General features: G+C 41.9%; 6 protein-coding genes across 6 annotated transcripts; 1 reads left to right on the top strand and 5 right to left on the bottom strand.

The window, feature by feature from the left end:
* Positions 1-106: 106 nt before the first annotated feature.
* Positions 107-1,730, bottom strand: LOC108094458 (transmembrane reductase CYB561D2). Its single transcript, XM_017195037.1, has 3 exons — positions 1,193-1,730; positions 935-1,127; positions 107-480 (listed from the first exon to the last, which is right to left on the bottom strand). Exons 1-3 carry the CDS (start codon positions 1,496-1,498, stop codon positions 170-172), a joined length of 810 nt encoding a protein of 269 aa, XP_017050526.1. The 5' UTR covers positions 1,499-1,730; the 3' UTR covers positions 107-169.
* Positions 1,731-2,459: 729 nt separating this feature from the next.
* Positions 2,460-3,537, bottom strand: LOC108094431. Its single transcript, XM_017195002.2, has one exon. The coding sequence runs from the start codon at positions 3,315-3,317 to the stop codon at positions 2,649-2,651; it is 669 nt and encodes a 222-aa protein (XP_017050491.1). The 5' UTR covers positions 3,318-3,537; the 3' UTR covers positions 2,460-2,648.
* Positions 3,538-4,693: 1,156 nt separating this feature from the next.
* Positions 4,694-10,439, bottom strand: LOC108094421 (pregnancy zone protein-like). Its single transcript, XM_043209459.1, is given in 9 exon segments — positions 4,694-5,015; positions 5,100-6,695; positions 6,697-7,181; positions 7,240-7,793; positions 7,940-8,057; positions 8,060-8,267; positions 8,324-8,690; positions 8,754-9,416; positions 10,170-10,439. Coding segments are annotated over 9 exon segments (4,314 nt in total). The 5' UTR covers positions 10,253-10,439; the 3' UTR covers positions 4,694-4,775.
* Positions 10,440-11,349: 910 nt separating this feature from the next.
* On the bottom strand, positions 11,350-18,886 carry LOC108094432 (alpha-2-macroglobulin). The gene is made up of 7 exons (XM_043209458.1): positions 18,638-18,886; positions 16,480-17,199; positions 15,994-16,420; positions 15,596-15,933; positions 14,892-15,445; positions 11,733-13,858; positions 11,350-11,669 (listed from the first exon to the last, which is right to left on the bottom strand). Exons 1-7 carry the CDS (start codon positions 18,718-18,720, stop codon positions 11,430-11,432), a joined length of 4,488 nt encoding a protein of 1,495 aa, XP_043065393.1. The 5' UTR covers positions 18,721-18,886; the 3' UTR covers positions 11,350-11,429.
* Positions 18,887-21,084: 2,198 nt separating this feature from the next.
* Positions 21,085-22,795, top strand: LOC108094436. Its single transcript, XM_017195007.2, has 3 exons — positions 21,085-21,396; positions 21,870-22,092; positions 22,149-22,795. Exons 1-3 carry the CDS (start codon positions 21,232-21,234, stop codon positions 22,478-22,480), a joined length of 720 nt encoding a protein of 239 aa, XP_017050496.1. The 5' UTR covers positions 21,085-21,231; the 3' UTR covers positions 22,481-22,795.
* Positions 22,796-25,831, bottom strand: LOC108094433 (protein ref(2)P). Its single transcript, XM_017195004.2, has 3 exons — positions 25,335-25,831; positions 23,231-24,805; positions 22,796-23,175 (listed from the first exon to the last, which is right to left on the bottom strand). Exons 1-3 carry the CDS (start codon positions 25,501-25,503, stop codon positions 23,030-23,032), a joined length of 1,890 nt encoding a protein of 629 aa, XP_017050493.2. The 5' UTR covers positions 25,504-25,831; the 3' UTR covers positions 22,796-23,029.
* Between the last annotated feature and the right edge of the window lie 1,133 nt (positions 25,832-26,964).

The following is a 26,964-nucleotide window of genomic DNA, read 5'->3' on the forward strand; positions in this document are numbered from 1 at the left end:
TAAATTAATAAGTACTCTAAAATAGATGAACGATAAGATTAGCTGTAGTTGCGTGGAATCACAAAAATTGTTAGATAGGTCAGAGAAGTTAAAGGGAAGTCTTAAATTCTTCTTTAATTTATATTTATTTTTCTATGTACATTCGAAGAGCTTGGTTTAATTCTCCTACTTAAAACTGCTGGGATATACTTTTAAATTTCTGATACAGTGCCTTCATGGGTCCGTAGCTCGAAAGAACCAGAGAAATGAGGGTGAGGCACTTCATAAGGATTTGAAAGTCTGTCTCACTGCGGCTCTTAAAGTATCCTGTCTGGTATCCGTAATACTGGGTCACAAGTGCGATCACAAAGCAGGCGAATCCCAGAAAGTTGTGGAACGTCTTGTTTAGTAGTGGTGAAATTATCCTTTTCACGCGGGGAGAATAGAGGGCAGCCAATCCGGAAGACATGGACAAAATGCATAGAACGAATGCGGTAATTCCTGCGAAAGATTAACGTATTTGTTAGTCTTTGTTATTTAAAGAGATTACGATCGGGTCTGATTAGCGTTATAAGGAAAATACGCTGGGCTAATGGCCTCACTTTTTTGGAATTTACCCATGACACTTTAAGTTATCAATAGTTTGTTATGTAGTCAAAACCTCTATTATTACATAAAACTATGAAGACTAGCTTTTATTTCGTTTTGATGAGGAGCGTTATCTCTTAGATAGTTCTACTCCAAATCAATTCAATTTGAGTTTCTTTACAAAAATGTTGTTTAAATAGCCTTGCAATTGGGGAGGTGATGGCATTGATAAGAAATAAATATTTATGTCAACTAAAAGCATTGAAATACCTCTTAAACGAATTACAATGTTTTAAATTTAAAAAATAAAGTATTTTTAATTTGTTTGTTGTGTGAAAGTGTACATTATTTATCGGCGTTAACTTACCCAGTCTCCCATGTGTTGATTGGAGCATAAATCCCTTCTGAATCATTTTGATAAGAGCACCAGATGCTCCACAAACGCCTCCCAATGTCAGAAGTACCCAATGAATTGTGGTCTTCGTTTGGCGCTTGTAACTATTTGTCAAGACATTTCCACCGTAATGGATCATAACTCCCTCGGCCATGAAGAACGAGAACTGTGATAAATAGGATCTTTAGCACATCCGTTTTTTGGAGGTTTTCATCGGAAAAAAATATTTACCCCAATGGTGACCAGCCAGGCATGCAAGCCGGTACCAGCTAATCCAGTTCGCAGGGTCAGGTAGGACATATAGATGGTGATAAATCCAATGCACATTTGGTTCAGGACATTCAGGAAGTATTCCAATCTCTGCAGGCGACTCGGCGTCTCATGACCGGATAGCGAGTTGTGTCCCATTTTTGAATAACGACGCGGAGATTCGAGCGGAATGAAAGTGGGTCGGCGTTGTGATTCCGTCCGGATTGTACTGCCGTAGTCGACGACGGGCTGGGTTCTACTAACCACCGGCTGCTTATTCTCGGACATTGTAGTTTCCGTTTTGCAATTTTTGCTTGCCAGCTTTTATCAGTGCCTCGAAATAATGTTATTTTCGTGTTAACATTTATACATTTGTCGACTGATAATATTGCCTGCCACTTTTCACAGACAAATTAGCGCAAAATTTTATTATTGGGCAAAACCGGTCGTGTGCTCTAACTACAATAGCAATTAAATGGTTAATTTTCGACCGATACGCCCATTGAACTTAGTAAGTCAAATCTTTATTGCCGACTGCCGCAGCATTTACTGCCAAGTCATTTAGACGATCGCTGGCCCAGACCGCAGTATGATTAAACTTCTATTCCCGTTCATATCGGTTTACACCTCGAGAAGCTATTAAAGTGCGCAAGAAAACCGCAAATAGACCTTCAACCGAGGAAACTTTTTTGAATTTTCGATAGCGCGCAATTGTTGGCTGCGACGATATACTGTCAACTTATCAACATGCACTTATCAACACTAAACCCGCTTTCTGTCCAATGCAACAGTGCTGGCAGGGTAGCTATTAAAAGTAAATTTGATCCAATTAACCAAGAAAGAGTGCTATAGTAACTTTTAAGCGGGTACCCACTCAGTAGAAAAATATGTTGCCTACTTTAGAGGCATTTCTGCACTACATATCTTTTTATCTGTAAGTAATACGCACGCTTATACATTTTACGAATGACAAAATACAGTTATACTTCTATTAGATATTTTACTCCTTAACGAATTTGATTTTTAAAATTGAATCGTTTGATTTTTTGGTTGATTATTATGTTATGTAATCATAACCTATGTAAATGATGCTTATTTGAAATAAATCGGTTAATTCTAATCATAAAAAAATGCTTTGAATTTCATATACAAATAATGGAATACTTTTTATTGGAACTTTTATTATAGTACCCTAAAAAATTTTTGTATATCCTTTTCCTATTTTAAAAAAGTTACAGGAAACGCACGATTTAGTTTTTGTAAAAATGTATTTATTCAATTTCTTATAAACAATATTAGTATTAATTTTTTTATCCTTTAAATGTGTTTAAACATTTTTTGTACAATATTCCACCACAGGTTGTTTATTCTAGACCATAAATACAGTAATTTTCTAGCTTAATTTAATGGGCAGCTTGAACAAAGTTCAGCGGAAAGGCTAACTGGTTAAGCTGCCAAATTTCTGATAGAGAGATTTCATAGCTCCAATGCTGGTGAGGACCATGAGGACCATCGTGACAACCTGCATAAGGTACACAAAATCCTGCCCTTGTCCTCGGAAAATTCCAGTTTGCGTGTATCCATAGAACTGAGCCATCATGGCGATCACAAATGCGGCAAAGCTGAGAACCACATGGAAGGTTTTGTTGACCAGCGGGGATATTATCCGGTTAAAGGATCTTGCCAGGAAGGCAGCTAGGCCGCTGAGTAATGAGATGAGGCACAGGACGAAAGCGGCGAAACCCAGACGGGAATGAAGTGTAACGCTTATTAACCAATCGTCCCGAATTAGCTGAACTAAACAGCCAGCCACGCCCATGCCGCCTCCCAGGATCTGAAGGATTATGTGAAATGCAGTTTTGTATTTCCTGGAGTAGCGAAGCGTTAGCCAACTGCCATCGTAGAAGCACATCATGCCCTCGGCCATCAGGAAAACGAATCCAAAGGTCACCAGCCAGGCATGGAGATAAATTCCCGAGAGGTCCTTCCGCAAACAGCTCCAGCTGACCCAGATAGTAACGAAACCTATGCACAGCTGGTTGATCACATATAGCACGGATTCTATATGCTGCAGCACTGAGGTGGGTTTGGATTTTTCGTCACCCATGGCTTCACTAAATTCAACTTATTTCACAAAAATGGCAATTGTAATTTCACAAAAACTGTAATAATTACAGTGTATTAATTTCATAAAACTTGTTACTGTAATTTAAGGGAACTAAAATTAAACTTTTTTAAGTTTAACTAGAATTAATTTATGAAATAAAAATATCCTTTTAAAGGATTTTTTAACTGTATCTGTGTATTTTATGGCCACTGCCTTAAGAGTGTCGAACCGTTTGGAACAAGTAATTACAACGAACTATGTGAGACTGAGGTTTTTATTGGACCTTCTTTGATGACTTTCACTAGACTGGCAGACTATTAGTTTGCTATCGGTTTATCAGTAACATTTTGGGTAACCCATTCTAATGCATTCGACTTAAAGGGATTATACAATGTTATTGAGTGGGCCGTTGCACGTCCACGTTCGCCTTATCGTTTTCCAAACGATCTAATCATCCTTATCGACATCCATTCATTCATTTGCTTATTTTAGTGTTGGTTTTTCGAGGAGAAGTAGAAAGGATTAGCATTTTGTATATGCGGTCGTGCTCACGTTGTCCATTCCCCGGAATTGACATGAGACGGTCAGTAAATTTAGAGGGGTTATTAATATTAATTAGACTCTTGATACTCAAGTACTCCCACACTTTGCTCCACTTATTAATATATATATAATACTCATGCTTTTTGGTCGGCTCGCAAGTCACCGCCTCCTTATCGCAATGCAAAATCGCACGTACCAGATAAAGGTTACCACACCAGACATACTCAGAGTTCTGAAAACCACTTACTACCTTTTGTCAAACCAAAAATTGCTTGTATTTGGCCAATCACTAAATGCGTAAGTACGCCAAAATTTTTGGTCTAAGATAAGCCGCATTAATTGAATTAACCCGCACAATGTTTACAAATATCAAATGCTGAGTTTGCAGTTTTTTATCTACGCTCTGACATTGAGTGTGCCAAAAGTATATATAGTATACCGGATTAACTTAGAGTGGTACTGTAAAAAGGTGGCCGAGATTAATATGACACGGCTTGATTTACGAGGCTTAACACTCGCTACCGGGACATTAAGTGCCCTAATTGCTGCTGAGCTCCGATCTCTCCGATCCGATGATAATATTTTGTGGCCTTCCAGTCATAATTATCATAGATAACAATGTTGGTCGGGTTTGAATTGGTCACCACCAAGGTTCTGCTTCCCTCGATGGAAATGCATTAGATTTCATTCTTGGTCAGGCTTTCGGAGTAGGCAACCATCATCGCTCTTTCTTTTAGGTCTTCACAAACCAAGTTAAAAACAAAGTGAAGTGTCTACAAGAAATTGTAGAGGCTCTAAGCTCCCGGGTGGAGTAAAAGAATGTAAAAATATGATTACTTTACAATCACAATATTCACAATATTTTATTTGATATAAGGAAAAATGTATTGTTTCCTCGTTTTGGTTTCGATGTCATCAACAATTGCTCTTGCAGTCGGCACCTTCGCAAATGTTGCACAGCTTGGAGTCGATGGAGTAGAACTCCGTGGCCCTCTTGTTCGTGTCATAGTAATCGTAGAGGACCACGGAAGATGGCTTCTGGTTGACCACCGAATGTGTCCGGAAGGCCTCGATAGGGATGCACTTCTTGTCGTTCTTGGCCAGGTTCTCAAAGTAGACAACCACCACGGAATCTCCGTTCTTGGCCTCCACCAACTGAAAAGGAAATCAGTAAGAAAATTATTTATAAATAAGATTCCAAAGATTAAGATTGCCTTGTTTCGTTGTAGTGAAACTCACCCGAACGCGCTCGATCTCCTTAATGGCCTTGAAGCTATCCTCATCGGACGTGTAACCGGAAGGCAGGGACACCTCCAGGATGGCCATGTTGGATTCCTTGGCCTTGCCCTCCTCGATGAAGTCCACACAAACGCTGAGTTCGAGCTTGGCTGGCGCTACTTCTGGCAAGACGATGGTTTCGATCTTGAAACTTTGCTTCGGCTCCTTCTCCACCACGTTGTACTGATAGCTTATCTGGACGAGAGCGGATCCGGTGCCCTTGGCCTCGAACTCGAGGGACTTGGTGCCCTGTGGGAATTCGATCGTCTGGAGCAGAAGGTCGTTCTCCTCCGATGTGCTTAGCTTTTCGGTCTTTTCACGCTTGCCCTTGTTCGAGACAGTCACCTCACATTTGGCCGCCTTGTAGCCAGATTTCTGGGCGAATTTAATGAGGGCCGATAGACCCACAACTGTATCCTGGCTGGAACCGAAACCTCCGTAGCTATTGCGCTGGGCCACCAGCCAACGAACAGTGTTTACCACAGAGTCTGCTGATTCCTGATCGGATTCCAGGATGGAGAGCAGGGCATACGAGGTGCTCTCTACATCGTTGCTCCAGATCCGCGACCACCAACGTTTTGTGTATCCAATAGAGCGAATCTTATCCGAATCCTCTGTCCACCAAGTGCGATCATCCTCCTGTTTGGCCAGCGACTTCAGTTGGGCCACAAGTTTCCCGGCACTAGGTGCCTTCGCCTTTTGCAGAGCATAAATGGCAATGGACTTGGGCAGCAGCTCCTCGGACTCCGCCGTGTTGGAACTCAGATAGGCCACGGCCTTGTCAATGGCTGCCTGGTTGGGCTTCTCCTCCTCCAGCAGAGCCAGCAAGGCATTTGCTGTGAGGGTCAGAAGACTTTTCTGGGAGCTGTAGAAGTACTCTCCGGATTCGATGAAGCTGCCATTTTCAGTCTGACGACTAAGCAGGAACTCATAGCCCTTGGCCAAGAGCTGTTCATCGAGGTCAACGATATCCTTAATCTTGCTGAAGGAACGCAGAGCGTAGGCCGTTAGCCAGGTGGAACCGCGCACCGGATCCTCGGACCAAATCTTGTAGTGTCCAAAGGAGCTAAAGCTGCCATCGTCGCGGCGAAAGCGCAACGTATTCTGATAGCCCTCCTGCAGATTCCTCTTGATGCGAGTGTCCAACGCGGGGGTAAGTTTTTTGATGCTCTGCAGGTAGTCCCTGACCAGGTAGTTGGGCACCAGCTTGGACATGGTCTGCTCACCGCAGCCGCTGGGCAATCGCAGCAGGTTCTCCAGGTTCTTGATCACTGGTCCCAGGAGATCACCCACCACACCGAATTCGACTCGCTCCGAATCGGGCACCACATTCTCGGGTACTTCCAACTCAAAGTTGGACTTGAACTCCTTCTTTTCCTTGAGATTGATGAAGAACGCCCTGTTTTGGTACTTGGTGGTACCTTCGGGGATCACCTTCAGAGATTTGTGAACGGCGTCGCCAGCCAGAGGAGAAATGGCAGTGAACTTGAGTAGAATGTTGCCAATCACCTTCGGGCGAATCAGGAAGGAGGCGCCTGCGGCTTCATTGGCACCCACCTCGGATTGACTGGGTGCGCTTCTGATCGCCAATCACCTCGTTGGAGGCATCCACGAAGTCGTACTCGGCATCCTCGTTGTCCAGGGTCAACTCCACGTCCAGTCGCTTGTTCAAATAGTTGAAGACCAGTGCTGGCACATTGATCACCTCGCCACGTTTAACGGAGTAGGGCAGTCGAACGGAGACGAAGAACGGCTGGAACGTCTTGATGTTCACCTTGTCATCGGTGACACCCAATCCCTTGGTAGGACTCAGCGAGAAGCCGGTGACCACCCAGTTGGTGATCGTGTCGGGAATGGTCTTCACCCACTTGAAAACCTCCTTTTCAGTGCTCTCAATGTCGGCGAAAAACCAAGTCTCCGCGAAGTTCTTTCGCACAACAGGATTGGCTGATCGACCTACAGCCAAAGTTAATTTGTTGAATTTTGATTGATTGGTTTTGATTATTGATTGATTATTGATTATTGATTTATCTTTTGGGAAGGCTGTATATTTAAAATCCAGTTTTAGTAAGTTCTAGTGGTCTTAGTACATAATACATACGTAAAGGGCGAACGGGAGCGGTGCGATTGTAGAAGAAGTAGGCATTGGTCATCGTTACCACGCCACTTCGTTCTCCGGGATAATAGGAGTATCCTCCTTGCCTTGGAGTGGTTGTGTCGTAGCGGCTGAGGAGCCAATTGAAGTCCTGCTTAGTCATATCATTGTTGTTGCCCAGCAGAAGGACACTCTGATCGACGGCCAGCAGGCCAACAAAGGACTTGGGCTCCGTCTTGATCTCGAGCTCAACTTCTGCACCCGGTTTCACCTGCTTGGGGGCCTGGATTTCGATCTTGTTCTGCAGCTCAACTTTCACGCTGAAGTAAACCTCGATAAATCGGAATTCTCCGGTCTCATCGACATAATAGAAGTACATCCGTCCATTGGGAGAATGCTGGAAAGTGGGCTTCAGGGTAACGTTAACGGTTTTTTGTGGTTCGGGCAAATCGACACGTTTCGTCTCCAGAATATTTCCACGTCCTACGATGTTGTACACAAAGTACTTCAAAGGACGACTGGAGTTGAGTGTCACCTGATATTCCTGGCCGATCTTGAGGCTGTAACAAAGGGTGAAATTGTTATTATAGGTTATTATAGTTCGGTCTCAAGGAAATATATTTTATAACCTTGACTTTTGTAAAAATGACTTTAGACGATTGTAAGCCTGTGAAACTTATTGATGTTTTAGGGTACATGTACTTACTTCCAGGTGTCCTTGGGTCTGTTAACATCAGCCTTGAACCACTCCTTTTCCTCCTCGGTGTTGGGATGATTGATCTCCTTTGGTTCCCTGTAGGGTCTTAGAATTTGACTGAGATCTTTTTTTCGTCTAAAAATGCCAATTCGATTTTGTAGTAGCGGGGAATGTTCGCAATTTCCGGAAGATCGGGCAAAGTCACCTTAAAGTTCGCAATACTCGACTCATTTAAATGGCTTTCGAAAACGAATGTTTTATTCTCAACTTCGGGACCAATCTCAATCTCTCCATGATCTTTAAAGACGTAATCGCGTTTAAGTTCAGTGAACTTGACCTAAATTGGAAACTATAGCAGTAAGTTTCTGTGATATTGATATATAATTAACTCACCTTTACAACCGACTTTGTGTCCGTGACCAAAGTATCATCGACTAGAGAGATTTTAAAGGCAATATCCTGTTCCTTATCGGGTTTAAATGAAAAACAAGGAAGGATGCAGTACATTTTGTAGCGATTAGTATACAGTTGAACACCGGTCGTTTCTTTGAGCTTAACGCCGGTGAAATCCTCTTCGACGGTGACCAGAACTTTGGCATGCAAGGTAGAGGTATTGGACGGTAAAAAACTGGCGAAACTCTTGAGATCCAGGGTAAGCTTGGCCTTGCCACCTTCCATGTTGGCGGTGCCGATCACCGAGTGACCGGCCGTATTCACATTTACCACGACCTTGCCATTAACAGGCTTGCCGTAAGTGTAGCTGGGAATATAATTACGATTTTTGAATCAAGGGAACTATCTCAGCAATAAACACCTTACTTACTTGGCCTTAACGTCAACGTTCAATTCGCCATCCCGCACTGAAACGCGTTCAGTGGCCTGCACTTTCATCGAGTACTTGGGCAGTACGTACTTTTCCACATCAAAGTTAACATGTTCGTTCGATTCATGGCCGTTCTGAACTTGAAGCGACCATCTACCCAAGTTAGCAAACTCCGAGAGGTCGAACTTTCCCGTGTAGACGCCACCGGTGAGCTTGATGTGCTTCTCCTGCTTGACGCGATTCCTCCTGGAGTCCTCGAACCACACAACCACCTTGTCGTCGGCTTTGTCGGGCAGCAGGTTCTCGTCGAGGAAGATCATACGGTAGTTGATCGTATCGCCCGGCTTGTACTTGCCCTTGTCGGTCTGGATTTTGATATAGGGCTTAAATATCTGGCAGATCAACTTGGTGGAGTTATTGAACTCTAGCCCCTTCACACCCTCGGCCGTGAGATTGTAGTCGCCCGACTCCAGCGGAGGAAGCTTGAAGGTGATCTGCTTGAACTGTTCCGAATTGACCAGCTCCACGGTCTGCGTTACGTTGTAGGATGGACCAGTGATGCCCACCTTCAGGGTAACTGGCTCCTTGGTCTGGTGAACAGCCACGGCCACATTGTAGTCGCGGGCCGAGTGGATAGTTCCGGGACCCACAATTGTGTATTTACTGCAATGGAATCGAATTTTCAACTAATGAGATGATTATCAATCGAATTTTATTTGTTAATAAATTCAAGCAAGAAAGTACAATGCTATTTACTTTGTCGACACCCTTTATTTTTAATGAAAATGTTGATTTTCTAAAATATGAAAATTTTTAATATTATTCAAATTTCAGATGAGCAATATTTTTTATAAACAAATGTTTGTACATATATATGTATTTACAATTTTATGTCTTGAATGACACCATAGAATTTCTTGAATATGCCCTTCATTTAGTAAGAACGTCAGCTTTACATTTAATCTAATAAAGTAAAATGTCGATACTTTTGTCTAATCTCTTAACAAATTATTGTTAACCCTAAACATTAGCATTATAACATGGTTTGAAAAGGTCAAAAATATATTTCAAATTTGTGTGCTTATAGAAATAAATTGCTAAAAATTGAAATTATTGCGCTATTTAATTGCTGTGTTTAAGAAACACTGATATTAAATGCCAAGGGTATAAATGTAATGCCCCTTAAATAATATCTGAATTGCTTTAAATTGAAATTATTACGCTATTTAATTGCTGTGTTTTACAAATTTTGATATTAAATGCCAAGGGCATATGTAAATGGATGTTTTCGATGTTTCCTGATCAACTGCAATAAAAACTAGTTCATTATGAATTAACCTGTTGCGTTTGCCTTATCCTTTATAACTATTATTTTGGCCACACATCACATCACATAGTAATTGGAAATTGACTTACCCCTCGGCCTTTACCGGTTCCATCATCTGCAGCAGGGCCAAAATCGCACAAGCCGTGACAGCAACAGCGTCTGCGCGACGCATTTTATTTGAGTTCTTGGCCAAAGGAATGAATAAATTGATTGAAAAATTGAAATACAACTAAAGTTAGTTTTCTGGTTCCGCTTTCTGGTTGGGGAACAGATATTGCAAGCGCGACACAGCCGTCGGAGCTCAAAGCCGAGCTGTGTCTGGTTCAGTTTGGTGCCTCACGGATTTGTTATAGCACCGAATCCCAATTACAAGCCGGGCAGACGCTGTCGAGTTAGTCGACTAAGTGAAAAGTGAACGGTTGATTTCATAGCAATGTTCTTTGTATATTTAATTAAGCTAATTAATTAGTGTAACGAACAGATTTTCTAAGCCAACAGAAGCCTCCTAAAACTCTTCACAGGCGCCTTGTTTTAGCCGTATGATGGCTACAGGACCTCTGCTACCTGTGTCAATTCGCATTGAGGACTAATTCGCCTTTTGTTCCCGTTAGTCCTCGGCGTTCATCCTTTTGCCCTCTGCGCACACCCGTTATTTCCTTTTGCACATGGCATCATCTAGTCCGAAGTCGGTCATCGTCCCGTTACTTTTTTGGACACGGAATCACCGGAGTCCGACGCCGTCCCGTTACTTCCCATGCTGAGTGAATTTTTGGGGAGTTTTCCAACTCCAATAGTGTATTTTTGTGCATTATTATTGTCCTTCAAACATTTTAATGTACAGTATATCCGTCCGTCCCTCTGTCCGTCTTTCCGTTTCAATGTAAACTAGTCTCTCAGATTTAAAGCTATCTTGGTGAACCTGCTGTAGTGATTGCACGCAGTATATAAGTCGAAACGGTCTCGATCGAGCGACTTTATCGGAAAGCTTCCATGGGAGAGATCGAAAAAATAACGGGAAAATATTCATCCCATCGTTGCTTTTGTTTTTGATAATTTTTATGATACAATCCATTTCCAAGATTGCAAAAAATTGGTTTGCTGAAAATTGAGCAAAGTGTCAATTTTAATAAGATTTTGAAGTGATATACCTCTAAAGTTTGTATTTTTATTCTCTACCAAACTTCAATTTTCGATCAATTCTTGTGAAGTAACCCCATTCTAAATTTTCAAAAATTGGGTTTGCTTTAATTATTAAAACGCAGAATTTGATACATTATAATCACAAAATTGTATTTGATATACATAGGTCAAATATATGATATTGTTCGCTTGTTTTGGTTTCGATGTTATTAACATTTGCTCTTGCAGTCGGCTCCTTCGCAAATGTCGCAGAGTTTGGAGTCGATGGAGTAGTACTCCGTGGCCCTCTTGTTCGTGTCATAGTAATCGTAGAGGACCACGGAAGATGGCTTCTGGTTGGCCACCGAATGTGTCCGGAAGGCCTCGATGGGAATGCACTTCTTCTCGCTCTTGGCCAGGTTCTCAAAGTAGACAACCACCACGGAATCTCCGTTCTTGGTTTCCACCAACTAGAAAAGAAAAAATTTATTAGCTTACATAGATGAAAAAAAAATTCAAATAGTGACACTCACCCGAACACGCTCGATCTCCTTGATGGCGTTGAAGCTTTCCTCATCGGAGGTGTAACCGGAGGGCAGGGACACCTCCAAGATGGCCATATTAGATTCCTTGGCCTTGCCCTCCTCGATGAAGTCCACACAAACGCTGAGTTCGAGCTTGGCTGGCGCTACTTCTGGCAAGACGATGGTTTCGATCTTGAAACTTTGCTTCGGCTCCTTCTCCACCACGTTGTACTGATAGCTTATCTGGACGAGAGCGGATCCGGTGCCCTTAGCCTCGAACTCGAGGGACTTGGTGCCCTGTGGGAATTCGATCGTCTGGAGCAGAAGGTCGTTCTCCTCCGATGTGCTTAGCTTTTCGGTCTTTTCGCGTTTGCCCTTGTTCGAAACGGTCACTTCACATTTAGCCGCCTCGTAGCCAGATTTCTGGGCGAATTTAATGAGGGCCGATAGACCCACAACTGTATCCTGGCTGGAACCGAAACCTCCGTAGCTATTGCGCTGGGCCACCAGCCAACGAACTGTGTTCAGCACCGAGTCTGCCGACTCCTGATCGGATTCCAGGAGTGAGAGCAGGGCATAGGAGGTGATCTCCACATCGTTGCTCCAGACCCAAGACCACCAACGTTTTGGGTACCCAATAGAGCGAATCTTATCCAAATCCTCGGTCCACCAAGTGCGATCATCCTCCTGTTTGGCCAGCAACTTCAGTTGGCCCACAAGTTTCGCGGCACTCGGAGCCTTCGCCTTTTGCAGAGCATAAACGGCAATGGACTTGGGCAGCAGCTCCTCGGACTCCGCCGTGTTGGAACTCAGATAGGCCACGGCCTTGTCAATGGCTGCCTGGTTGGGCTTCTCCTCCTCCAGCAGAGCCAGCAAGGCGTTTGCCGTGAGGGTCAGATGATTTTTCTGGGAGCCGTAAAAGTACTCTCCGGTTTCAGTGAAGCTGCCATTTTCTGCCTGGCGAGATAGAAGGAATTCATAGCCCTTGGCCAAGAGCTGTTCATCGAGGTCAACGATATCCTTAATCTTGCTAAAGGAACGCAGAACGTAGGCCGTTAGCCAGGTGGAACCTTCCCGCTCGGGAACCTCTGGCCTAAACTTGTAGGGTCCAAAGGAGCTGTAACTTCCGTTTTCGTGGCGGTAGTGCAACATATTCTGATAGCCCTCCTGCAGATTCCTTTTGATGCGAGTGTCCAACGCGGGGGTAAGTTTTTTTATGCTCTGCAGGTATTCCCTGACTAGGTAGTTGGGCACCAGCTTGGACATGGTCTGCTCACCGCAGCCGCTGGGCAATCGCAGCAGGTTCTCCAGGTTCTTGATCACTGGTCCCAGGAGATCACCCACCACACCGAATTCGACTCGCTCCGAATCGGGCACCACATTCTCGGGTACTTCCAACTCAAAGTTGGACTTGAACTCCTTCTTTTCCTTGAGATTGATGAAGAACGCCCTGTTTTGGTACTTGGTGGTACCTTCGGGGATCACCTTCAGAGATTTGTGCACGGCGTCGCCAGCCAGAGGAGAAATGGCAGTGAACTTGAGTAGAATGTTGCCAATCACCTTCGGGCGAATCAGAAAGGAGGCGCCTGCGGCTTCATTGGCACCCACTCGGATTGACTGGGTGCGCTTCTGATCGCCAATCACCTCGTTGGAGGCATCCACGAAGTCGTACTCGGCATCCTCGTTGTCCAGGGTCAACTCCACGTCCAGTCGCTTGTTCAAATAGTTGAAGACCAGTGCTGGCACATTGATCACCTCGCCACGTTTCACGGAGTAGGGCAGTCGAACGGAGACGAAGAACGGCTGGAACGTCTTGATGTTCACCTTGTCATCGGTGACACCCAATCCCTTGGTAGGACTCAGCGAGAAGCCGGTGACCACCCAGTTGGTGATCGTGTCGGGAATGGTCTTCACCCACTTGAAGACCTCCTCCTCTGTGCTCTCAATGTCGGCGAAAATCCAAGTCTCCGCGAAGTTCTTTCGCACAACAGGATTTGCTGATGCGGATTCTGCTGCAAATCCGACGGCTTGTCCACCCACAGCCGACATTGGAGCCGTTGTTGAGTGCACCGCTGCATCTTGGAGCACAGATGTTTTTCTCATCGCGAAGACGGATCCACCAGCACCAAATGCTTCTGTAAATGTAAATTCAGTATTCAGTATATATTTTAAACTCAATTTCAATAAGTTCAATCATTTTTTAGAACTTATAACTCAGGTTCTAGTGGTGTTAGTTAAAGATTGGTTTTTATACCCTTGCAGAGCAAAAGGGTATTATAATTTCAGTCAGAAGTTTGCAACGCAGTGAAGGAGACACCTCAGACCCCATAAAGTATATATATTCTTGATCAGCATCACGAGTAGAATCAGAATACGTCTGTACGTTTGTCCGTCTGTCCGTCTGGCCGTCAGTCCGTTTGTCCGTCTGTCTGTTTCTCTTCAAACTAGTCTCTTAGTTTTAAAGCTATCTTGCTGAAACTTTCCCAAAAGGAACGAGCCGGATCGGCCGACTATATCGGATAGCTCCAATAAGAGAGAATGAAATAAAAAATTCTCAGGCCGTTGTTTTTGATCAGATCGACTTCAATTCTTCCAGATGGCGTTTTCTAACTACTATTGAATTTCGGATTAAATTTTATCAAAATCGGATAACTCTATCGTATAGCTGCCATAGGAGAGATCAAAAAATATATATAGAATTAATGGAAATAAATTGATAACATCGTTGTTTTTTATCCTATGAGCACGATTTTTTGAATATCAAGTTTTTTAACAACTCTTATATTGAGAAAAAAGTTTCATAAAAATCGGTCAACTATATCTTATAGCTGTCATAGGAAAGATCGAAAAATCTATATAGAAATAACGGAAGTAAAATTATAACATCGTGGTTTTTAATCAGACAAGAATGATTTTTGAAATATAGAGTTTTCTTACGACTCTTAAATTACGAATTAAATTTGATCAAAATCGGACAACTATATCATATAGCTCCCATATGATCTATAGTCGGAAATATGGAAAATGAATAGAAAAATCGTTATAGCTTCGATGTTGTTTAGCCTTTATGCATTTTGTTTGACATATTTGATGACTGCAAGGGTATATAAGCTTCGGCTTGCCGAAGCTAGCTTCCTTTCTTGTTAAATATATTATACGAGTACTTACGTATATGGGAAACAGGAGCGGTGCGGTTGTAGAAGAAATAGGCATTGGTCATCGTTACCACGCCACTTCGCTCTCCGGGATAATAGGAGTATCCTCCTTGCCATGGAGTGGATGTGTCGTAGCGGCTGAGGCGCCAGTTGAAGGCATCCTTGGTCAGGTCGTTATTGTTGCCCAGCAGAAGGACACTCTGATCGACGGCCAGCAGGCCAACGAAGGACTTGGGCTCCGTCTTGATCTCGAGCTCGACTTCTGCACCCGGTTTCACCTGCTCGGGGGCCTTGATTTCGATCTTGTTCTGCAGCTCAACTTCCACGCTGAAGTTTACCTCGACAAATCGGAATTCTCCGGTCTCATCGACATAATAGAAGTACATTCGTCCATTGGGAGAATGCTGGAAAGTGGGCTTCAGGGTAACGTTCACGGTTTTTTGTGGTTCGGGCAAATCGACACGTTTCGTCTCTAGAACATTTCCACGTCCCACGATGTTGTACACAAAGTACTTCAAAGGACGACTGGAGTTGAGTGTCACCTGATATTCCTCGCCGATCTTGAGGCTGTAACAAAGGTTTAAATTGTAATTGTAACTTGTTATATGGTAGTTCGGTCTCAAGGAAATACATTTCATAAGCTTGATGGTTGTAAAAATGACTTTAGATGATTGTAAGCCTATGAAACTTATTGATGTTTAGGGTACATGTACTTACTTCCAGGTATCCTTGGGCCTGTTAACATCAGCCTTGAACCACTCCTTTTCCTCCTCGGTGTCGGGGTTCTCCACCTTCTTTGGCTCCCTGTAGGGATAAGTGGTGTAGAGATCTCGCTTCTCGTCCAAAAATTCCAATTCGATGTTGTAGTAGCGGGAGAAGTTCGCAATGTCCGGAAGATCGGGCAAAGTAACCTTAAAGTTCGCAATACTCGACTCATTTAAATGGCTTTCGAAAACGAATGTTTTATTCTCAATCTCGGGCGTTTTTGGCTCTTCCAAATTTATTCCATGACCATAAAAGCCATAATTGTGTCGAATTCCTTCAGTGAACTTGACCTAAATTTGAAAGTAAATCAGTTAGTTTTTAGCGATGTGAGATATAGTTAATAAAGTCACCTTTACAACCGACTTGGTGTCCGTGACGAAAGTGCCATCGACTAGAGTGACTTTGAAGGCAAGATCGTGTTCCTTGTCGGGTTTAAATGAAAAGCAGGAGGAGTAGTCCGTGCAGGACATTTCGTAGCGATAGGGATACAGTTGAACACCGGCCGTTCCGTTGAGCTTGACGCCGGTGAAATCCTCTTCGACTGTGGCAAGAACTTCGGCATATGAGGAGGAGGTTTTGTACGGCAAAAAACTGGCGAAACTCTTGAGATCCAGGGTAAGCTTGGCCTTGCCACCTTCCATGTTGGCGGTGCCGATCACCGAGTGACCTGGCAAGTCCTTGCGCACGGTCTTGCCATCGATATTCTCCCAAATGCTCGTTTCGGCCATATTCACATTTACAACAACCTTGCCGTTAACAGGCTTCCCGTAAGTGTAGCTGGAGGTATAAATAAGGTTTTGTGATCATGGGAATTATCTCATTGATTGCTAACTTACTTGGCCTTAACGACGACGTCCAATTCTCCATCCCGCACTGAAACTTGTTCAGTGGCCTGCACTTTGATCGAGTACTTGGGCAGCACGTACTTTTCCACATCGAAGTTAACCCGTTCATCTGAATGACGCCAGTAGGGAATGAATCTGCCTCTCAGAACACCCGAACCTTCATATGACTTTTGTTCTCCGTTCTGAACTTGAAGCGACCAGCTACCCAAGGTGGCAAACTCGGAGAGCTCGAACTTTCCCGTGTAGACGCCACCGGTGAGCTTGATGTGCTTCTCCTGCTTGATGCGATTCCTCTTGGAGTCCTCGAACCACACAACCACCTTGTCGTCAGCCTTGTCGGGCAGCAGGTTCTCGTCGAGGAAGATCACACGGTAGTTGATCGTATCGCCCGGCTTGTACTTGCCCTTGTCGGTCTGGATTTTGATGTAGGGTTTGAACTCCTCCCAGCTCAATTTTGTGGTGTTCTTGAATTCCAGCCCCTTCACACCCTCGGCCGTGAGATTGTAGTCGCCCGACTCCAGCGGAGGAAGCTTGAAGGTGATCTGCTTAAACTCCTCCGAGTTGGCCAGCTCCACGGTCTGGGTTTCGTTGTAGGATGGACCAGTGATGCCCACCTTCAGGGTAACTGGCTCCTTGGTCTGGTGAACAGCCACGGCCACATTGTAGTCGCGGTTCGAGTGGATAGTTCCGGGACCCACAATCGTGTATTTACTGCAATCGAAGCGAAGATACAACAAATTAGATGATTATTAATCAAGTAAATATGTACAATATTATTTATATCGTAGGCAAGCATATTAAAGCTCCTGGAAAAGTTTTTGAGTACTTTGTGAATATTATTTTGTCGTAAATTAAAAATTGTTAGTGCTGTATAACAACAAAGTTGTCTTATCTCCGAGCGAACTTAAAATTTGACCTTAAACCTAATCTTTATCAATTCTTAAAAAAATGTCAAAAAAAAAAACAAATTTGTGTACTAATGGATTTTTATTTTGTGCCTTAGCCTAACAATTATACATAAATACATATACATGCATTTATAATAACTTTAGAGATAACGGTAAAAATTCCGGGAACGAGATCTGCCTCGGTTTAAAAACCGGCTCAGCGATTATATAATCCGAGTTTTATTACGAGCAGCCATTTTTCTCGCACTTACAGTCCTCGGTCACGTACAAACCGATGTGGTTAACCTGATCATCAGTATTTGCGTGAAATTTTGTTGAGACTTTTACTGGGATTGTTCTTACTTTTTTGCATTTTTAATTGTGTTCAATAATTTATCTTTATATTCGCTTCTAATTACTTCTAATTAGCTTCATTGCTTAGTACAGATCCACGATTGTTCATAGATTAATGTGGTGTTAATTAACAAAATCATTAAGTTAAACAAAATAGGTGACGTGTTCACTTGTTTAGTTTTGAAATATAAGAATCTGTATGTAATATGGCTTACTGGGAACATCAATTAGCATCTCAAGCTCAACAAGAAAATCAATTTAGCGATGTGATAAAGAACACGTAATTGATTTTTAAAATCATTAAAAAAGGTAATTTACCTTTGGGATCTAGCAAAACCACTTGCGACCTTCGGGTTTTTTTAAACTTCAAAGAAATAAATTACTTAAAATTGAAATAAATTCGCTATATTATTGCTGAATATTAAAAACATTGATATTTAATGCCCTGTAACATGCCCTTTAAATAATATTTTTTGTTAAATAATGTATAAAAAAGCGAACAAAATATATTTCACCTTGAAGCAAATTAAAAAACTGCCGTATCTGCCTATATGCATATTTAATTATTGAATATACACACCAGCATCTATATAGTTACTAGGGATTTTATAGTGGCAATAACAATTATATATGGTAAATATGGGTTTGATTTTACTAATGAATACATTAAAGATAATAGTAGCAATTCGAGTCATAATTACATTTAAATTTGGGCTCATATTTGGATTAAACAAATAAATACAAGATGATATTGTTCGATTCTAACTATTAAAAAAAATTATATTATCTCATATCAATATCATAAAAATTAACACGTTGCCTTTGCCTTATTCTATATAACTATTATTTTGGCCGCAGGTGTGTCTTCTGACCCATCCGATCACATAGTAAATTGGAAATTGACTTACCCCTCGGCCTTTACCGGTTCCATCATCTGCAGCAGGGCCAAAATCGCACAAGCCGTGACAGCAAAAGCGTCTGCGCGACGCATTTTATTTGCGTTGTTGGTCGAAGGAGGGCAGGAATGAAAAAAATCAAATCAAATACAAATAAAGTTAGTTCTCTGGCTTCGGTTGTTGCTGGTTGGGGAACAGATATTGCGAGCGCGGCACAACCGTCGGTGCTCAAAGCCGAGCTGGGACTGGTTCGGTTTGCTGCCTCACGGATTTGTTATAGCACCGAATCCCAATCCCAAGCCCAAGCCGGGCAGACGCTCTCGAGCTTGAGTCGTTTAAATGATACTGATAAAAAATCATTAGTCAATAATACTGTGTATATAAGCCGGCCTATGTGTGCACCAAATCGATGACGAGTTGGGCAAACAAAACCAAAACAATGACACTGGTCATAAAAAAGCCGGCAATAGCCACTTGAATATAAATATAAGTATATGATGAGGTGGGCTTACTCTTCCAAAACAATTATTCACAATTATTATAGTGAAATATTACAGTTTATATAAAACATTTTATTGAATGGAAAGTTTTTAAAAAGCGACAACCTCTTTGTGATAACATATAAAAAATGAAATTTATAACTGTGTGATTGTGTTCTGGCTGAAGAATTAATTCTGTAATGTGTTCTTTTTAAATGCCAAATTAATTAACTCTGTGACAAAACAATAAACACACATATTAAAAAGTTGTGAACAATTAATTATTTCGCCATATCAAGAAACGGCATATAACGTGTTTATTGAAATGTTTATATTGCACAAAAGAAGTAAAGGTACTGCCATGGGGTAATCAGATATTCTGATGAGTGATATTTCAGGTATTTGTCACAGAACTATGGTCATGCAATAGTAAAATTACAACTACTTTTTTAAGGTCCTCTGGGGTTTTTCAATAGTTTACACTTTAATTGTCACTAATAATTGTCGCTTCGTGTTTTCCGCAATAATTCAAGATGTAGATTTTCGGTCATTTAAATGATTTACGTACATGAGTTGGGGTGATTGTAGAAACCCAAATAAATATTTCTTAGAAAATTTACTCGCGTAAAATCCCAAATAATATATTTTGTTTAAAAATGTTTATGTTTTTTTGGGTGACAGCTAGGGTTTGGGATATTTTTTGGACTTGTTGAGTAGCAGTGCAAACAGAACTGCCGCTTTATGTGGAATACACCGGCCGACTGACTTGGCGTTATATATAAAACAACTCTCTTTCTCTATCTTTTTTAGCCAGCTGTTGTTGTTTTGGCACAGTCCGCAGTGGGACGCAATTTCTTTCTCTCTCGGCTTGCTCAAGAATGACGTCACTTGCCAGTATTTCACATTGCCTTGCAAATTGAACGGGTATATACTATTGATATGACTAATGCATGAGAGATAGTGCCGTATATAAGAGGGGAGATGTTTACCGAACTGGATTTCTGCTTGGTGATTCCCCTTTTGCTCTCTCTTGCTCGGTATATTCCTTAGTAATACTTGTATGCATAAGAATTGTTTTTGTACCCTGTTATCTGTTAACAAACTCAACAGGTTAGAAATAATATGGCTATACACGCCCCTTTTATGGTATAATATTTTTTGCTTGCCTAAAACAGCTTACTAAAAATGTTTTTATATACTTATACATATATACTTTTACAGGTAATTAAAAAACTAGAACAAACAACAATTGACAGTATAAACATACAAAACATAAATTTGAATTACTCATACGACATGCATGCCAAATCTCTTTTAAAAAAAAGAAAAGATATAGATCGTGAATAAATAAACACAAGATCTTTGTTGAATAGTGTTATTATTGGGTTTCCCCATGCAAACATTTCTTGCGTCTTATCTCTTTCTAGTCGTTTTGCTTTTAGCTATTAATTTATCAAACATTTTCTTTTGTTAGTAATTTCACAACACCGATCAGTTAGGGTGAACCTTATCAATATCTAAACAAAAAATGTAGATAGTAAGGACATGTATCAATTTATTCAAGCAGTTGAAAAGTTAACAAATAAAAATGCACTTTAAAAATTATTTGTTTATAACAATCATTAAAGCTCTTGCTTTGTTCAGGACAATTTAAAAGCCTTGACTCCTTTTATTTTGGAAAACACTCATGGTAAAGAACCATGATTAATTCCGTACACTTGGCCCGGCCAATTATCCCAAACTGGTTTTAGAATGCTCCAAAAATAACAATATCAATCAGTTCCACCTGTGGTTGCTGCCGCCTTTCCCGCGCCAAGGTAAAAACACGTGAACGGGTGGCAATCTGCTGATTCACTTTTTGCACAAATCGCGCTCCAATGGCTTTGAAATTGTGATTTTTTCCGGATCGGAACACTTTGGGGGAATTCTCCGGCTGCAGAGAGCTAACTGCGAGCTTTCGATGGCTTTTTTTCCAGCTGTTTCATGCCGTCAGGCGGTCAAAAGCGTTCTAACACTCGAATCGAGCGGTCGCGTTTCAGTTTATAGTTACATATACATACCACGATCTGGCTTATCGGTTCGACGTGCGCATCTCACGTAGCAGATAAGGGATTTTTCCACAACATAATGGCGAGTGCCGAATTACAGAGCACCTATGGAGGGTTCTACTTTGGTTTCTGCAACCTGATCTCCCATGTCCTTCTGGCGGGGATTACGGTAGCCATTGTTTATAAGTGTCTGGTGCTCAAGTTGGTTCACACCGCCGGACATGCCTTCTACTGCACAATCGCCGTGAGTACTTTTATTTATATCTGGGATCTGATACAATCACAAAAACTATAAGTTAAATATGAGGTGAAAGATGGAGGTCAAGGTTTAACACATTCAAAAATGCACATGTATGTAGAACCATAGTTTTGTGCTTTGAGCCTTACAGAATTATAATATCATTCATAAGTTGGAAACGCAAAAACATATACATATTTATAAGGTTTATAGTTTAATAGCGGCCAATATAAACTTGTTAGTTCGTCTAACTATCAAGAGATTGTTCTAGTCAGAAGCAGATCATATTTAAAAAAAACTGATAATTCCTTATCTTCAGTTATGAATAAATAGTTAAAATCAAATTACTTACTACCTATTCATATTCAAGGACATATAACTTTCTATACATCTATTGAAGCCAGCTTCCTCTGTAGTTCATAGTCATGTTTACAAACACGATCTAACTTTTTAAACATATGTACATATCTTTTCCGCAGTTTGTTTTCTTCATGGGAGAGGCGTTGCTGGTGCGGAATAGCACATACTTGGAGTCCTGGCTGGGTTCTCTGAACCTAAACAGATTACATGCCGCCCTGGGTCTACTAGCTTTCGTGGTCGGAGTCGGTGGCATCGGCATCAAGACGTGGCAAAAGCTTGAGCGCAAACGCGAAGATCCCAATGCCACAGTTCGTCACTTTAAGAGCAATCACGCGTTTTACGGTGGGTCTCATTGGTTCTTTCCCCAAATACAATGATAATTTATTCCTTAATCTCAGGTATTGTCGGCTGTGCTCTTCTGCTGGGCAGCGTTCTCAGCGGTCTTCCGCTGTATTTCATCAGCGGTGGCTTCACCTTGAAACTGCTCCATCGATTCTTTGGCTTGTCCGGATTCCTAGCTCTAATGGTCTCGCAAATGTTCGGTTACAACACAGGATTCGGTCGCCGACAATGGAAGCCGCACCACCAGAAGCTGTTCAAGTTTTTCACATTCATCGCCACCATAACGACAGCAAACTACGAATTCCGTAGATTTTTGCGAGATATTGCTGCTTTGGCGACTAATTATTTTATTGGATCCGAAGCAACAGAGCCGAGAGAAGATCTTTAAAAACTCTTTTAATGAATGAGAGCTAGCTAATACTCTGGAACTTCAATACTTCAGGGCAGTTTTTGGAAGGTATCGAATACCACAAAAAGTATTGTAGATTTATCAATCACTATAAATAGAAAGCACGCTGCGCGGAACTGATAAATACCCCAAACGAATTTTCCATTTTCATCGTGAAATTGTGTATGCGGTTTAAAAGGATTGCAAGTGAACATTTTGTTATCTTGTTAGTGGAAGCTTATGTTGTCTAATTGTCTATCACACTCTACTTAATAAAAACACCCACACGTTAATAAAGAACTAAAGACATTTTGATTGATTTTGACTTTGTGCCTTTATTGTAGTTTCACATATATATGATAACATGTTGTTGATTATTTAAAACATCAAATACATTTTCACTTTTTTTTGGTAACGAGAATAATCAAGCACCACAGAAAAATTCTAAAGCTACATAATAAACAGATAATATATAAGAATTCCCTTTTTTAATGGGCCCTATAAATATTGAAGATACGTAATAGATATATGGTTATTGTATATGCATATTTAGATTCGGTTCTGCGAGGTATGCATTATGTCCAAAGCGGCCGGAATATTGCCTTGAACCGATTCCAAAAGCTGGGTGAGCCAAGCGCCCTCGTTGCTGAAACCCATGGCCATCATGGCATGGATGGAGGAATTAATTCGCTCGTCTAAAAATAGAGATAGTTACTAAAAAGATCATTAAGATTTTTTTTGAGGAATTACCTGTGTGGTAAACGGGCACGCTGCGCTTTTCCTCGGGAGCTGCTGGAGAGGTGCCGACACTGTTGGTGGACACCGAAGTGGTCGAAGTCGACGTACTTACCGTATCCACCTGAGCGGTCTGGGTATTGGCCGTGGCCTGCTCCACGCGTGCCTCCTCATTAATGTGCTGACGCAAGAGTTCGCCCAACTGACCAAAATCACTCACTGGCTGCTGGGGAGCAGCTGTGGGATTGGTCTGATCCAGATTGATCAGGTTGCTGTTGTTGTTCGCCGAATAGGCGTTGTCGATAACCTGCCAATCCTGGTCCAAGCTGTCCGAACGGCGCCTCTCCTCCTCTCCTTGTGGAACTTGTACAGGCTGTGCTGGCTCCGGAATCAAGGGCTCTGTTTCAAGAGGACCCTCAGAAATAATAGATCCTGAAATCGATGGAGTGGCCGATTGGTTAGCGGATGGCGCCTTCGATTGATTTGCCGAGGAAACATTTGAATTGTTGGCCGAGGGAGCATTTGAATTATTAGCCGAGGGGGCATTCGATTGATTAACCGAAGGAGCAGCAGTAGATGTAGTTGACTGGCTGGCCGAAGGAGCAGCAGATTGAGCTTCCTCTGGCTTCTTGGCCCCAGTACTTGGGGTCATTGAGGGCGCAAATATTCCCGAATCCCCAGTCTCAGTGGGATCAATCATCTTGGCGAACATTTCGCTGAAATTATTCAAGATCTCAATGCCAGCGCGCATGTACTCGGGTGGCACAATCTGCGTCAGATTCTCTAGATTGATCACTGGAGTAGTGGGAGTGCTGCCCTCGTTAGAGCGAGGAGCAGTCACTGGATCCTCAGTGGGAGGAGCTGTTTGAGGCTCAGTGTTGACCTTCTTTGGTTCAGTTGGCTTGGCCTCAGTTTCGGCTGCCTTTTGAGCGGTTACAGTGGGCTCAGCCTGCGGAGCACTTGGTTTAGGATCGGCTGGCTTGGGCTTCTCCGGTTCAGCCGGTGCACTGGTTGTTGTTTCGTTTAGCGGCAAATTGGTCATCATCTCCACAAACTGGGACAAGACACCGCCATGGCGACGAGCGTGACGGCGTTCACGGCGACTTTCCTTGGAGGAATCGCCAGCTGGAGTAGCTTGGGCGGCCTCCTGGAATGGGCAGTGTCCCCTGGAGCGGCGACCGCAACGGCGACCCCATGGATTCGATCCAGTGAACCAGGCATCCACTACAGTGTGTCCATTATTGGTCGGCATGCGGACCATCATGTGCTCGGGATGCTTGTGGGCCGCCTCGCATTTCTGGCAAAGATCAAAGTTGCTGCACTGGATGCACTTGTAGCGGAAGCCAATCAATGGGGCCAATCCGCAGCCATCGCACTCAACGGTGTCATGGATGGTGAAATTGCTCGGATCATCAGGAGATGGAGCTTCAGCGCTGTTCGCCGAAGAAGAAGCCCCCTGTTTGTCGGCCTTTAATTCCTCCTCCACGGATGGCAATGGAGCCACCTGGACGTGCATATTGGGTTCGCACTTGGCCAGGAAAATCTCGTAGTCATTTTGGTTGACAATTTCGATTTCATCCTGATCGCTATCTGAAAACATCAAATAGAAAAAGTGTAAAAAAAAATCATGAGTCATTTTAGGTTTTGTTATCACAGGTGAATCACAAAGTGAACAAAAGCAAGAAGAACTTGTTATAGTTGTGGTTGTGACGATCAACATAACCAGTCCATTATTTGTTTAACAAAATGAATTTTTTTTTATATAAGCACTGCAGAAATAAAAATTTGTCTTTAAATTTAACATTTTAGTTAAAAATTGAGCATTGTAAAGAGTAATTACTGTGTTGACCACATTCAAAGGTATATAAATATTTGGCAGAGGTTAGCGTAATTGATAAGCCGTTACTTATTTATAATCAAAGTGAATCCCAGTAAGATACAGTAGTAAAATGCACAACAAATTTTTTTTTGTATAAAACGAGTACATTCATTTTATAGCTAAATTTTCAGCACTGTGGAATGCAGTTATGTTGCAATGTTTGAGACTTCACTGAAATTCTTGACCTAAAGTTTTTTCTTGGCTGGTTTGGTTCTTCTACTTTTATATTATAAAACTTACCGATCCAAAAGGTCCTGATATCGCATTTCGGCAACTGACGTTCTTGGAAAAGATACAGCTCAATTTCGCGACGCAGTATGGTGTAAATCTGCGATGGCATACGCAAATATGCATTTATTTTCTTCTGGGCCGAGCCCTGATAGGTGATTTTCAGCAACTTCTCCGGCATTTTCGCAATTCCTTCTTATAGTTCTCGTTGACCTGCTAATTTATTTAGTTTGCTGACGCGTCTTAGTTCTGGATTAACTTGTTGCAGCGAATTTGTGTGACAGATTATATTAATTTTGAGCTATACCGACTACTGCGTCGTATATGTTCGGGTTTTCGATTGTGTATACAAGTGCAACTGAATCGGCGGCTGGTTTATATACTATTCGAACTAGTTGCTGGAAGGTTCTTGAACGGTCGTGGCTGTGAATTCTTGCAAATCACGGTCCTGTCTGCTAGGCCGCAGTAGCTGATCTATCCCAAAAATTGTATAGTAATGCCAAAGCTGGTCTTTGATAATAAGTAATAATATTATGGTTATCGATAATCGAAATATTTTTACGTGCTGCGAAGTCACCGTATTTAGTATTTTCGTATTTCACATGGAACTTTTCACACTTTGCTGCAGCAAAAGCATTTAAAACACAATGGTATTTTTATAACGGTTTTTGCTTTACAATTATGTAGGGGAAAGTGGGGAATCGTGGGCCATGGGGAAACGTGAGCCACCGCCACCTTTCGGCAGTATTTTGAGATAAATAGTGAAATGCACCTGTCATCGTTTTCTTTTAACCTGAAATCATTTTTACATTGGTTGTTGACAAACGCACGCGTTTTATTCGCTTTGCACAATACTTGCCCAAAAAAAGTATCGGCAACACTTTTTTTGTGTGTTTTATTTCCATCATTTTTGGACGAAAGGCTACGACAAAACACAGGTAAATATGTTTCACATTATCGTTAGACCTTTCCTTTTCAACATACAAAAGTAATTTTGCATGACACTTAAACAAGTCAATTACACGCCGTTATTTTGCAAAAAGTAGCTTGTGGGGAATCGTGAGCCACTTTTGGTGGGGAATCGTGGGCCACCCGTGTTTTTAAATTTTTTGTTATCAATCACATTGGTATGTTGTGTTTATGATGTTTATTGACTTCTGCATACTTTGTTTGGAGTCAATGCCAAAGAAATTGACCAAGAACAATTCAGTTGCATGCATGGAATGTGGTCGAGATGTCCATGCAAAATGTGCTACCTCCGCCAACACATTTACGTGCCCAAATTGCGTATCAGATTGATTGTGCATAATCCTTCTCCATTTTCTCGATTAAAATAACTGTACTTGTCATTTCTACTAATTGAATAAAGTTTTGCATCATAATTGTTTGATTTTCATTCAAATACGGGGGTGGCCCACGATTCCCCACCATTTTTGAAAATCGCCAAAACACCATTTTTTTTAAAGCCACGAAAAGTCGGAAAAAACAAAAGAATTGTAAGAAAGTGTAATAGTCAAAAGTTACCTAATTTAATGTAGAATAACATACCATATTACAATTTTGGGAAAAAAATTTTATTTGTTAAGATATTTAACAAAATATAAACGTGGCCCACGATTCCCCACCTTCCCCTAGTTTAAAT

Source organism: Drosophila ficusphila, unplaced genomic scaffold, assembly GCF_018152265.1.
Source record: "Drosophila ficusphila isolate 14025-0441.05 unplaced genomic scaffold, ASM1815226v1 contig_127, whole genome shotgun sequence".
NCBI lineage: Eukaryota > Metazoa > Arthropoda > Insecta > Diptera > Drosophilidae > Drosophila > Drosophila ficusphila.